We start from the raw sequence: 14,977 nt of genomic DNA, 5'->3' as shown, positions 1-14,977 counted from the left end.
GGGGGACTCCGCCCCCCTTCCAACCCCCCAAACAGAAGGGGGCACATCCCCCTTCTGGCAACCCCCTGATGTAATATTTCGATGGGGGACGGCGCCAAAAAAGTGGTCACTTTTTTTAACAACATTTCTCAGACGGAAAACAGTGTTTGGGGCCTAAATAGGGCATTTTTTCACTGTTTGAGGACTCAAAAAGGGGGGAGGGGGGCAAAAAACCGTCGAAACACGCTTATATAAGGGAAAAGGTTAAAGGACAATCAAAAGTAATCTAAATTGTTAAATATACATGTTTGTGGAGATAAATAATATGCTACCTTTTCTGGTTTTTGATCTACCTGTCCTGGTGAGCTGGATGCAGCATTTGCCTGTTGTACACTAGCAACCATTGGATTACCTGGCCCTACAATAAGTTAATATAGCAAATTACACGTTGTACACTAGCAACTATTGGATTACCTGGCCCTACAATAAGTGAATATAGTAAATTACATGTTGTACCCTAGCAAATTACATGTTGTACGCTAGCAAATTACATGTTGTACCCTAGCAACCATTAGATTACCTGGCCCTACAATAAGTTAATATAGTAAATTACATGTTGTACGCTAGCAACCATTGGATTACCTGGCCCTACAATAAGTTAATATAGTAAATTACATGTTGTACGCTAGCAACCATTGGATTACCTGGCCCTACAATAAGTTAATATAGTAAATTACATGTTGTACGCTAGCAACCATTGGATTACCTGGCCCTACAATAAGTTAATATAGTAAATTACATGTTGTACGCTAGCAACCATTGGATTACCTGGCCATACAATAAGTTAATATACTAAATTACATGTTGTACGCTAGCAAATTACATGTTGTACGCTAGCAAACATTGGATTACCTGGCCCTACAATAAGTTAATATAGTAAATTACATGTTGTACGCTAGCAACCATTGGATTACCTGGCCCTACAATAAGTTAATAAAGTAAATTACATGTTGTACGCTAGCAACCATTGGTTTACCTGGCCAAACAATAAGTTAATATACTAAATTACATGTTGTACGCTAGCAACCATAGGATTACCTGGCCCTACAATGAATTAATATACTAAAATACATGTTGTACGCTAGCAACCATTGGTTTACCTGGCCCTACAATAAAATAAGTTAATATACTAAATTACATGTTGTACACTAGCAACCATTGGATTACCTGGCCTACAATAAGTTAATATAGTAAATTACATGTTGTACGCTAGCAACCATTGGATTTACCTGGCCCTACAATAAGTTAATAAACTAAATTACATGTTGTACGCTAGCAACCATTGGTTTACCTGGCCCTACAATAAGTTAATAAACTAAATTACATGTTGTACGCTAGCAACCATAGGATAACCTGGCCCTACAATAAGTTAATAAACTAAATTACATGTTGTACGCTAGCAACCATTGGATTGCCTGGCCCTACAATAAGTAAATATACTAAATTACATGTTGTACACTAGCAACCATTGGATTACCTGGCCCTACAATAAGTTAATATAGTAAATTACATGTTGTACGCTAGCAAACATTGGATTACCTGGCCCTACAATAAGTTAATATAATAAATTACATGTTGTACACTAGCAAACATTGGATAACATGGCCCAACAATAAGTTAATATACTAAATAACATGTTGTATGCTAGCAACCATTGGATTACCTGGCCCTACAATAAGTTAATATAGTAAATTACATGTTGTACGCTTGCAACAATTGGATAACCTGGCGATACAATAAGTTAATATAGTAAATTACATGTTGTACACTAGCAACCATTGGATTACCTGACCCTACAATAAGTTAATATAGTAAATTACATGTTGTACGCTAGCAAACATTGGTTTACCTGGCCCTACAATAAGTTAATATAATAAATTAAATGTTGTACACTAGCAAACATTGGATTACCTGACTCTACAATAAGTTAATATAGTAAATAACATGTTGTACGCTAGCAACCATTGGATTACCTGGCCCTACAATAAGTTAATATACAAAATTAAATGTTGTACGCTAGCAACCATTAGATTACCTGGCCCTACAATAAGTTAATATACTAAATTACATGTTGTACGCTAGCAACCATTGGATTACCTGGCCAAACAATAAGTTAATATACTAAATTACATGTTGTACGCTAGCAACCATTAGATTACCTGGCCCTACAATAAGTTAATATACTAAATTACATGTTGTACACTAGCAACCATTGGATTACCTGGCCCTACAATAAGTTAATATACTAAATTACATGTTGTACGCTAGCAACCATTGGATTACCTGGCCCTACAATAAGTTAATATACTAAATTACATATTGTATGCTAGCAACCAATTTGGATTACCTGGCCCTACAATAAGTAAATATACTTAATTACATGTTGTACGCAACCATTGGATTACCTGGCCCTACAGTAAGTATATACAGTAAATTACATGTTGTACGCTAGCAAACATTGGATTACCTGGCCATACAATAAGTTTATATAATGAATTACATGTTGTAAGCTAGCAACCATTGGTTTACCTGGCCCTACAATAAGTTAATATAGTAAATTACATGTTGTACGCTAGCAAACATTGGTTTACCTGGCCCTACAATAAGTTAATGCAGTAAATTACATGTTGTACGCTAGCAAACATTGGATTACCTGGCCCTACAATAAGTATATACAGTAAATTACATGTTGTACGCTAGCAACCATTGGATTACCTGGCCCTACAATAAGTTAATATAGTAAATTACATGTTGTACGCTAGCAACCATTGGATTACCTGGCCCTACAATAAGTTAATATACTAAATTACATGTTGTACGCTAGCAAACATTGGATTACCTGGCCCTACAATAAGTTAATATACTAAATTACATGTTCTATTTTTTTTCTGGTTACTTTACAATTTGTCATACAATTTTACAAATTTAAAAGCAAAAATTAATGACAAGATTAAATAAGCATTATATTTCAAATTTTCTTTGTTAATATTTTCTATTGTAATACAAAACACTTAAAGTTTGCAAAATATGTTTTGTTTTGCAAATTTTTAACTAATTTTTGATCAAATCGTGATGGTCTGTCAACCTAACCGGATTTCTTGGATAGCTAAGTACAGCGTAGTACATACAAATTACTCCACTAAAAACCCAGCAGTGGACCAAGATAATATCCAACATTAAATGCCTTAAATCACAAATATGTTAATAACTAAGAAAGTTTTGGTGTAATAAATTTTGAAAATGTAAGAAATATGTAACATTATTCTCTAAATAGAGTTTAGATTTTACCTGGAAAAGGTGGCATGCCAATACCTGGTGGTGGCATCATAGGTGGAAATCCTCCAGCACTAAAACCTATAAAATAACAATTGCATTTCAATTATGGTCATACTTTATTACATCCATAGTTTACAGTTTTATACCTATACTCATTTTTGAACAATTAAAGATAAACTATGATCATCCTTCAGTAAAATACTCAATCACAGAATTTTATTGACATCTGCGAAATTCTTACTGAATATGTCTTATTTGAATATAAGAATGAATAAACTGTGTACTGGAAGCTGCGTTCCCCATTCTTTAAAATATTTTTGATCTTTTCAACTCTAAAAAAACTTCAGTCCCAAAAATTATTTTCATACTAATACTATAAACCTTTGTTTGTTTTAAACAAACATTTCATACATATTGTTTTTATCTTAGCCCAATTGCAAAACAAGTTCTTGCAATTTTGAACTTATATTAATCACTTTCTAGTCAACTTCCAAAAAAACAACCAGTACTGGTGTGATATGAAAAAGAAAACATGGTTGTGACCCAATTAGGGCTTGAACCCATGATCCCTGCATTGAGAGGCAGACATCTTAACCACTAGCCCACTACTCCCCTTGCTTACATCGACTTATATAATATTAATATTCAAAAAGGTATAATTTTGATAGTCAAAAGACCTTTTATGAAAGGAGGAGCTGTAACTAATACAGCTATATATTATCATCATATCTAGATTAGGAATATAAAAACAGCTTACCAGGAGGAGCTGTAACTAATACAGCTATATATTATCATCATATCTAAATTAGGAATATAAAAACAACTTACCAGGAGGAGCTGTAACTAATACAGCTATATATTATCATCATATCTAAATTAGGAATATAAAAACAGCTTACCAGGAGGAGCTGTAACTAATACAGCTATATATTATCATCATATCTAAATTAGGAATATAAAAACAACTTACCAGGAGGAGCTGTAACTAATACAGCTATATATTATCATCATATCTAAATTAGGAATAAAAAAACAGCTTACCAGGAGGAGCTGTAACTAATACAGCTATATATTATCATCATATCTAAATTAGGAATATAAAAACAACTTACCAGGAGGAGCTGTAACTACTGTCCTAGGATGATAACTTGAGCCTTTGTTTACATAACAAAGACCAATAACAATGCGAAAAATAGGTTAGGCAGATCAATGCCACAATCTATAAAAATGAAAATAAAACTACATGTTATCATATGTCTTGTTAGCGCAGCAGGTAGAGCAACCGTGTCAGTAATGAGTTTATCCGTACAGACAGAAGTTCGACTACTGGTACATTTTTTTTTACCTCAGAACAGTCAATTGTTTGACCGGTTTTATGCATACATGAATATGAGATCGAATATTTTATTTCACTGTGATCAAAAAATACAAAAAGAAAAAAGAATAGAAATAAAAAATAAATATATACTATAAAATATATATCATAAGAAGAAAACAAAAAGGAAAACGAAAATAAATGAATAATTATAATGATAAAAAAACAGAGCAAGAAGAAAAACCTGTTGTTATAAAATGGCACTACTTGGGGTTCGAACCTATGAGAACAAAACTCTAAAAGTTACAAATAATTTCGATCTACCGACAGAACCATAACGGTAATACGCAAACGATACTGTAAGAATAATGCTATATAGTATTTGTAAGTGTTTACTTTTACGATATCGGATAATAATCCAGATAACCCCGTTTTTTGACTTTCCCATGTACCGTTAAGACCAAATTATCATCCTAGGACAGTAATACAGCTATATATTATCATCATATCTAAATTAGGAATATAAAAACAGCTCACCAGGAGGAGCTGTAACTAATACAGCTATATATTATCATCATATCTAAATTAGGAATATAAAAACAGCTTACCAGGAGGAGCTGTAACTAATACAGCTATATATTATCATCATATCTAAATTAGGAATATAAAAACAGCTTACCAGGAGGAGCTGTAACTAATACAGCTATATATTATCATCATATCTAAATTAGGAATATAAAAACAGCTTACCAGGAGGAGCTGTAACTAATACAGCTATATATTATCATCATATCTAAATTAGGAATATAAAAACAGCTTACCAGGAGGAGCTGTAACTAATACAGCTATATATTATCATCATATCTAAATTAGGAATATAACTAGAACTGTGTCCAAAGGACACGGATGCCCCCACTGACAACATATATATGGTATATAGTGAAAAAATCAACATAGGGCCATAATTCTGTTAAATTTGGTCGCAGCAAAAATTCCTTCCTTTACTACCATTTACACATTAAGGTTGTTCATCCCTGGAAGTTTAAGCAAAATCTGCCATCCGGTTTAAGAGGAGTTGCGTTAACAAAATTTCTATATGGTATATAGTGAAAAAATCAACAAAGGGCCATAATTCTGTTAAATTTGGTCACAGCAAAAATTCCTTCCTTTACTACCATCTACACATTAGGGTTGTTCATCCCTGGAAGTTTAAGCAAAATCTGCCATCCGGTTTAAGAGGAGTTGCGTTCACAAAATTTTTACATGGTATATAGTGAAAAAATCAACAAAGGGCCATAATTCTGTTAAATTTGGTCGCAGCAAAAATTCCTTCCTTTACTACCATCTACACATTAGGGTTGTTCATCCCTGGAAGTTTAAGCAAAATCTGCCATCCGGTTTAAGAGGAGTTGCGTTCACAAGATTTCGGGACGTACGGACAGACGGACGGACGGACAGACAGACGTACGGACGGACAGACGGACGGACAAGTGCAACGCTTTATGCTCCCACTCTGTGGGCGCATAAAAACAGCTTACCAGGAGGAGCTGTAACTAATACAGCTATATATTATCATCATATCTAAATTAGGAATATAAAAACAGCTTACCAGGTGGAGCTGTTGGTGGCATCATAGGAGGCACAGCTCCATCAGCTGGCCCCGGGGGCGGTATAAATCCTGGGGGACCTGCCATCTGTAAATTTTATATACTTTTCTTTAGTTCAAGACAATGCCTGATCAAAATGATTACATATCTAGCATCAAAAGATGTTAAAAATATTTCAAATCATAATTTTTTAACATTTTATTAAGCTGAAATTTTAAAAGACAGGTCAGGAAATACTTTTACAAAGAATAAATCTGTACAAGTTGCATTGAACATTTCTCTAAGTAGTGGTAGTAAATTTGTTTCAAATGCAAATTCTATAGTTACATATTATACTAAGGTCCTCGAAATGACAACAAAAAACAAATTCAAATGTAAATAACTTGAAAATGTCAGAGCCTAAATTTTTTTACTCTTGAAAATGTTTCTGTGTAAAATGTAGCATACATGTATATATGTGTCAATATACACCTTTTCCTCTGTTATTGATCATATCAACTGAAAAAGCTTTATAATGCCTAACATGCATTGATAAACAATGTTGGTTTATGACTCTTTTTATGACTCTTTTTATAATATATTGTTGCATTAGAGCAATAAGTGATTAACTCCTATTATTAAATTTTGAAGGACTTATGCCGTTATTGCACTAAGGTGAAGATATGTCTATATGTAATTAATAGGCTAGCATATGCCTGTAAGATTTTTAATCCTGCTTAAATGTAAAGAAATATGTTACACTTAAAACAGGGGAGAGAACCAGGCATCGAAAATATTTTCAGAGTCACTCATCCTGCAGAAAAAGTAGCTTCTAAATTCAATATGCAAGTAACATTTTTCTACTTGTCCTGAATCAAGTTCTCTTAAATTCTACTCATAATTACAAGTGGATGGGTGGAATTTTCTGAAAGCCCATAAAAGATAAATGTAATAAATAACAGGGGGAGAGAACTCCTAAATGTAACTTACTGGAAATGGAGCTGGTGGTCTCATCATCGGAGGTGGCCCTGATCCTCCACCACTGTTCTAAATAAATGATAGAAATATCATTATCAATCAGTGTTCAATCTAGAATGAATTCCCAGGGGGAGGGGAGGCATAAACTTATCAAAAGGGGGTCATTTGAGAAAAAAGGGGGCCCACTTAGAATGAACATAAAATTCAAATAAGGTATTATACCTTTTAACTTTGTTGTTCCCACAACTGATATCTTTTTTATTCTCAAAACCTATTTATTTTTGGTATATTGTTATGGCATCCAAAAGCATACTCATTTACTATAAACATGAACTATCTTTTGTTTTGCATATTTAGTTCTGTTGGTATATTCTAGTGAATTAGTATTTTGTATGAAAAGTCAAAGTACTACTTTGTTTACATTTTGGTACCTTAAAGACACAGAGCTGCATGTTCAGGGCTACTTTTTCAGTGGCAAAACATCTAACATGCACTTAGACCACTTAATCCATTATCTAAACATCATTACACACATGATTATTTATATTTCTTAAGAATTAAAAATATGCAGATTTCTGAGGCATAATGTGCCTTTAAAATACTGTACATGTACAATATCATTGTAAAACATAATTCTATTGATAATATTCAAAATTTGAAATGGGATTCATTTAACAAACAAATTTATCACGATTTTTCTTACCAATTTTTAAGCAGAATGAAAATTGCATATTTTTTATTAATTCCATCATCATCGAAAATAAGCCAAGTTTTAAATTGATTATTTTTAAGCCATTTTGTTTGAAAATCCTAAAAATGAACATCAAGTAACTTAAATACTGCAAGGGTATTCTCTAAGCGAGTGTGTCCATCTGGCCCACACTTGAATTTTGTTTTGCACCGACAGTCTTTTCAGGGGGTCAATGGCGCACATTACATAGTCAATTCCAATATTGAAGAAAAAAAGTAAATAGATAATAACATAAAAGAAAAAAAAATAATTTCTTCCTATATACCTGCATGGAAAATAATTTTGCAGAAATTTAAAAATAAGACAGAATAGTTTGTAAGGGCAGCTTTAAACTAAAAACTGTCCACTGGTAGTAATTTAGACATTTCATCAAATAAATACCAAGATTGACAGTTTCCGAACTAGCAGACAACAGGCTTTTTTTATCAGTAGGACTTGTGAGTAATGATAACCGGTTGCGTACTTCCAGGGATTTACCGGACGCAGGATCCTGCGTCATATACGAATAAAATGCCATCCTGTACGCACAAAAAATAAATTCTGCGTACACATGGACGCAGAAAAATTGTGTAAAGTAACTGTCATTTCCATATTTTGAATAAATACTTAGTATCGTGGCCACACAAATATTGTTTAGAGTAACACTCCTTTCCGTATTTTTACGATATCTAAAATGTTTTGGTTAGCAGTGAAGGTCATTGGAATCACCAATTGGTATTTATAGTAACGCGTCAGTTTATTGGGTAGTTGATGTTCGCATTTAAAATACTGACTAATCATTAGTGAGCACCAACGTGTCCCGGATATTATTATCAGTCGGAGCGCTCGGTTGTTACCGTTATCTGTGACAGTACTTTCGGTTTAAACGATGGCAAAACAGACTGACTCATGAAATTTTTGGTGGGGATAGACACAAAATGTATTTAAATTTACGGTTAAACCTACCACAAGTCAAACAATTTTTAATGTTATATACAGTGAGATACACAGCCAGTTATCTTTACTCGCATATCTACTAATTAGAATAGCCTGTCGTCTGCTAGTTCGGAAACTGTCAATCAGTGTATTTTGTGAAGAAAGAAACACACAAACACAAAGCAAGTACTTAGCAAGTTAATAAATTGGCAATAAACATGACCTATATCAACTTAACAATGAGTCGCGAAAGATATTTAACACAGAAATGTTCTTCATTTATACAGCATAGATTTTAAAGTGATCACAAAGGATCGTTCGGTTGATTTCAAACCATATCCGAGTACACGTCTACTCAAGGTAATGTAACGAGTGTGACAAATGTTTTAGATATGCGTTCTTTAATCAATTATCGTAAATCAATTTTCGTAATGTTCACGTGTTTTTGCAATATTTTTTTTCTAATATTTGACATACATGTATATATATAATATATGAAATATATGTCTATTTCTATGAATGATAATGATATTGTGATGTTCTTTGTTCCTTTATTTGCAGCTGTCTGTTCTCCGTAGGAATGTCATTAGTTTAAACTTTTTATGTTTTTCTTATTTTTTTTTCTTTGCTTTTGTCATGTGACCATAGAATTATTATATTTGTAATTATTGCATGTAACGAGATACTGTAAATGTATAAGTTACCGAAATAAACTATTTTTTCTCTTCTTCTTATATTAATTGACATTAATTTTATGTTTATGATTAATCAACATATATAATTACTTTCTTGTAAATGTACTCCTGTAATAATGTTACTTTGATAAATTGAAAATCCGCGATGGGGGCTTTAAGTTCATGTTACTTGTATTAAGAAACATTATTAAATTATTGCCATTGTCAAATTATTAAAACAAAAGGAAAAAGTTTGTTGATAACTAAAAAAATCATTGTTAGATCTATAATCATACTGTGGCGAATCGTTATTTTACTGTGGCGAAACGTTATTACTCTGTGGCGAATAGTTATGTGGCGAATCGTTAGTGTGGCGAATCGTTACTAATTCCTACTCAAGACCGGTAAATAATTGTGCGCATATATATAAAACCTAAATTTGTTTTCAAAAAAATATTTTACACATTTTTAGTCGTATTATTTATCATACGCGGAAAGTCCGAGCGGGGCCGAAGGCCCCGCGAGGGCTGTAGCTCTCTTAGATAACATGTATGACGCGTATCAATTCAAAAGAAATCAAATTAAAAGTTAATGAAAAAATCAAAAAAATATATATCCCAAACCTAATGAGCTGCGAAAAAATCCTTAGTTAGCGGGCGCCGCCATTTTTGAAATCTATGTTGTAAAACGCTTGACAAGCGCCTCTTGTAAAACGCTTAACAAGCGCCTCAATGGCTGAATATTTAGACTGGTTTAAATGTTATGAATAGCGGGCGCTTTTTGATTTTCATTCCGAAAAGCGTGTAAACTACACTGATTTTTTATCATTAAACGGCCCAGTCGTCTGCTTTTTTATCGCTGTCGTCTCAACAGGCTGAACGGTACTATTTTGGCATAATTACATTTTCCTATTTAAAGTCCTAGAATTATATTTACTTTTGCATATTTGGACTACCACAAATTTTACATGTTTCCTTTTGTACATTTAAATATATTTTAACATTTTTAATTAACTTACTTATGCAAGTTTATGCAATAACTTGAGCTAGTCCTACTGGACTATACTGTATACAACTACCAGTTCTAAATATGTCTAAGTGAAATTCCAAGCATATTTTCACTTGATTTCAATTGATTTTTCTGAAGAAAAAAAATTCATAAAAATTATATAGACTCTACCAGATCTTATGCATTATTTTCAAACTTAATAATTGTCTACATTCAGCAAGCATACTGGTAAATAACTATGTCTATTTTCAACAAGCATAATTATTGGCTGGACAACAATATTGTAGGAAATCAATTCAAAGAACTTCAAACAAAAAAGTTAAACATTCAAATGAAATATACTAAGAAAACAATTATTGTACAGAAGTAAATAATGATTCACAGGCTTCTACACAGGTATATTTACTCTCTCCAAATCAATCTGAGCATTTACAATACATATGCAGGATGATAATTACAATGACCATAATTATTGTCTGAACAACAATGTCAACCACTAACTGATACACTTTCACAAATATAAATATCAGAGAAAATATACTTTCCATTATATCTCCAACAACGCATTTCATCACATTCAATTATTTTTCATTTAAACAACTGTTTCTTACAAGCATCTATGGACAAAACTAGATAATTTAAAAGGGATTAATAACAGAAGAAAAATGATTTTTCGGTGGGTGGTATGTCAACCACTAACTGATACACTTTCACAAATATAAATATCACATAAAATAAACTTACAATTGTATATGTACTTTCACCAATACATTCCATTACTAGTATTCATGTATTTTTCTAAATCTACATTAACCATGTTTTCATCTCTTCGTCTACATCTTTATCTCAACATTTTTTGTCATAAAGATTTTTTTAATTGATGACATGTTTATTATTTCTATGTTTCTTTTCAAAATATTCCATGACATTGAATGTCATCATGACATTTCACCACTGATTAAAAGAATCTGTCTAGATTTAGAATTAAACACCATGAATAGCTACAAAACTGTATATCAACTATTTATTTAGACACTAATAAAAAGAATTTAAAGTCCTACCCATATGTTGCTCATTTTGAATATTATCAATGTATTTTTTTCTTACTAGCATGCTTTTATTACTTATATATATATGTAATTCAAACATTCATGTTATTAATTCATTTTGCATATTTCTTTTATGATTATTAAGCTAAATTTTATCATTTGTAATCAATACTTTTAACATTTATTGATCACAGTTCTTGGAATTGGTTAATAGTTTGTCGAATTTTCTTTAAACATTGTCATATAAATACATTTTAATATATTTAAACTATGTAGTTTTTTTCACATGAAACAGTGAAAAACTTTTTCTGTTTTGTTCTTTTCACAGATAAATCATCTGATATTTGCAACTGACTCAAGAGGGCGTATCATATAAAAATTTGTATGATGGTGTTCATGCAGATGAACATCTAAAGAGAAATGGTTCACATTTCTTTGTCATTCTGTAGAAAATGATTTAAGGAATTGTTACAAAAATGACTCCAATACTGAAAGGTCTTGGGACTTTAAACAATAAAAAACATTCCTGTTACACAGTACTTAAATACATGCATCTTAAGGACAATCATCAAAATTTCAATTTAAATTTGCTTACATAACTGAACGTCTTAAATGTTAATAAATATTCTGTAGTGTGGGACATGTCAGTCTCTAACCAACAGAAACATTTAATTAAAAAGTATAAATCTATCGTTATAAAATACCAGCTATATATAAATACCAGCTATATTCAATAATTATATATAAATTAATAATTTAAATGACAATTGAAATTTTCTTATTACAATTATTATCAATGCTAATAAGATTCATTATTACCATTACATTGTGTTAGATAATGTAAATATTCAAAATATATACATGTATTTGTTTACTATATATATACATGTTTTTGTTGTTGTTGTTTTTTCTTTCATTTTTTAAATGTTGATAAATGTTCTGAAGTGTGGGACATGTCAGTCTCTAACCACCAGAAACATTTCTTAAACAAAAAAAGTATAATTCAATTTTCAAGGTTTATTATCTTTAAACACCAGAATATCTAAAAATGAAACAAAAATTCTAAAATCACATAATTTTGATCAGAGGTAGTGTTGAACATTATCAATATAATTCAGTTAGATAATTTCTTTGATACTGCATAATTTACATGAAGATCTACATGACTTTCCGCGCCATAGGTAGCACCTAATTTCATATTATAATCTAACATTTAAACATGAGATTTTGATATCAATTTTTAGCAAAAATCACAATAATAACTATAACACAATGATCGCGTTTTTACTCACCGCCATCTTGTCTAAATATTTAACGAATACCTTTTCAATTAAATTGTCATAATCTACTGTCAACATAATGCATATTAAGTAGTATAGTATGCAACACGGTTTTGTTTTATTGTGCTTCATTATTAGCATTCTGTAGCCAGGCTTTTATTATAAGAAAGCCCACAAACTCCCTACTGTAGGCTTTTATCTGTCAGATTAATTAAAGCAATTTGCCCTCCAGATTCATGTTAATTTTCATAAAAAAATTAAAATGTAAAGCGGCAATTATAAAATACACGTAAATTACAAAAATGTTCAAAATATACAAAATATATAGCGCTTACAGCGTTAGTCACGCACTAGAAATGTGGTGTTAAATATCAGTCATCAATGGCATAATATAATTCACAAAGTGATGATAATTTACCTCCATGCAATTTCTACGGAAAAATAATTAGCCAAATATATGAATTTTGATACGTTTCATGATACTGACATCAATAATATGAAATTAGGCAAAGCCTATGAACGGGGAAGTCGTTAAAAAATCCTTTCATTCTTTCCGTTTTAAAGGTGTCATTCGATATTACATACACCGCTTCCGTTTTCACTCGGAACACTCGACTATTATTACTAATCCGAAAAGTTGAGATTTGTTCCGTTATCGGAATACCCCGCCTATTATCATTGACATACATTGTAAATGGCGGCGCCCGACTAGAACTGACACTGAAAATTTCATTGATAGGTATAGAATTCTATATATTTTTTAATTGTTTTTTATTTGATTTTCTTTTAAATATACACGTGTAGTCTATAGCCGGGCAAGCCAAAGCCCGGGCCCGCTTTGCGGGAAAAGAGTCAACTCGGCCCTATACCAACTCGGCACGGGTCAACTCGGCCCACTTTACAAAAATATATAGGCCTATAACGCATTTACTTTGCTTTGCATGTTGTTAAGGTAAATGAATAATAAGAAATATATTATTATTATATAATTATACATTGTACCTCTGCTGAAATAAAGTATATTTAGAAAAAAAAGTTATTTATTTGTCTTGCAGATTCGATAAAATTAATAAAGACACAGGCACGATTATCGAACCTGGGAAGATAAAATATAAACATATTGATAAAATAACTTCATATTTTTTCTTCCCAGGTCCGATACTTGTGCCTGTGAATATAGATATAATAAAAATGTGTTTCCTTAGATGCATTTTGTTTGTAAAGTAATTTTCAAAAAAAAATTGAAACAAAAACGTGTTTACTTAATAGCATAAGCTTCTAATTAATTGCAGGTGGTCTCTAATCAAATTTGAATGAATGAGTCAATCATAATTATCACCTGATTAATCGGTATCTTTAACATACACATTGATTGATAATATGAAAAAGGCAAAGCCTCAAAGCGAGCTCGATGTACTTTTTACGTGAAATAGTATGAAGTAATCGCTCATTTTTATTTCAAATGCAGTGACGAGTGCGTGTGACGTCACAAGTACTGTGTTAAATATGGCTCCGCCCCTGTCGTGAAATGAATAACGAGTTTTGAAAACGTTTATAAAACTTTGTTTATTTTATTTCACTCTATAATTTTTCAAGCGAAATTAAGATTATTTAAAGTGAAATAAATGTAAAACTTAAAACGTTTGCGACATTAAATAAAATAGCGTACTTGATTTGTTTGTTTTGCACGTGCTGTTTGGCGCTACGTTGTGACGTCACGTAAACAATACTTTAAACGTCTGTACAGCGTTAACGACTGAATAAAAGATATTGGTGTTCGGATTTATTTTCTTAGTTAGACCATTTTCTTTCATTCTAGATAGTTTTCACAACAAAATTCGACAAAAAATTTGTTTTTATTTATCAGATTTCAAACAAAATGGCGCCTTCCGTTATTCTGGTTCCCTGTCCAATTATGGTCCCTTTAGACGTGCGCGGGTGACCAGTCTACACATCCGTTTTCAGTCAGAATTCCTCAGTTTTTATCGTTATCTTTAAATTCGAAAGGTTGCGATGTGTCCAATTCGGTACTTTGGACGAAAGTTTTCAAAACCATCACTTAGCAGGTACTCGCGTTACCGTAAAGCTCGCTTTGCGAGCAGGCCC

At 31.8% G+C, this 14,977-nt stretch overlaps 1 protein-coding gene across 1 annotated transcript in view; it reads right to left on the bottom strand.

Annotated features, from left to right (window-relative positions):
- LOC132741616 (pre-mRNA-processing factor 40 homolog B-like) overlaps window positions 1–12,954 on the bottom strand; it is a 48,099-nt gene extending 35,145 nt beyond the window's left edge. The window contains exons 1-5 of the mRNA XM_060729828.1: window positions 12,884–12,954; window positions 7,207–7,263; window positions 6,240–6,324; window positions 3,328–3,393; window positions 312–397 (exon numbers count right to left, since the gene is read on the bottom strand). Of these exons, the coding sequence (XP_060585811.1) occupies window positions 312–397; window positions 3,328–3,393; window positions 6,240–6,324; window positions 7,207–7,263; window positions 12,884–12,949 (360 nt within the window). The 5' untranslated portion in view covers window positions 12,950–12,954. The remainder of the gene's footprint in view (window positions 1–311; window positions 398–3,327; window positions 3,394–6,239; window positions 6,325–7,206; window positions 7,264–12,883) is intronic.
- Window positions 12,955–14,977: the final 2,023 nt, after the last annotated feature.

The sequence above is a fragment of the Ruditapes philippinarum genome, unplaced genomic scaffold (genome assembly GCF_026571515.1).
Source record: "Ruditapes philippinarum isolate M1 unplaced genomic scaffold, ASM2657151v2 ctg1359_1_1_1_1, whole genome shotgun sequence".
Lineage (NCBI taxonomy): Eukaryota > Metazoa > Mollusca > Bivalvia > Venerida > Veneridae > Ruditapes > Ruditapes philippinarum.
Note: the sequence above shows the minus strand (reverse complement) of the source record. Positions and strands in the feature narration are given on the sequence as shown.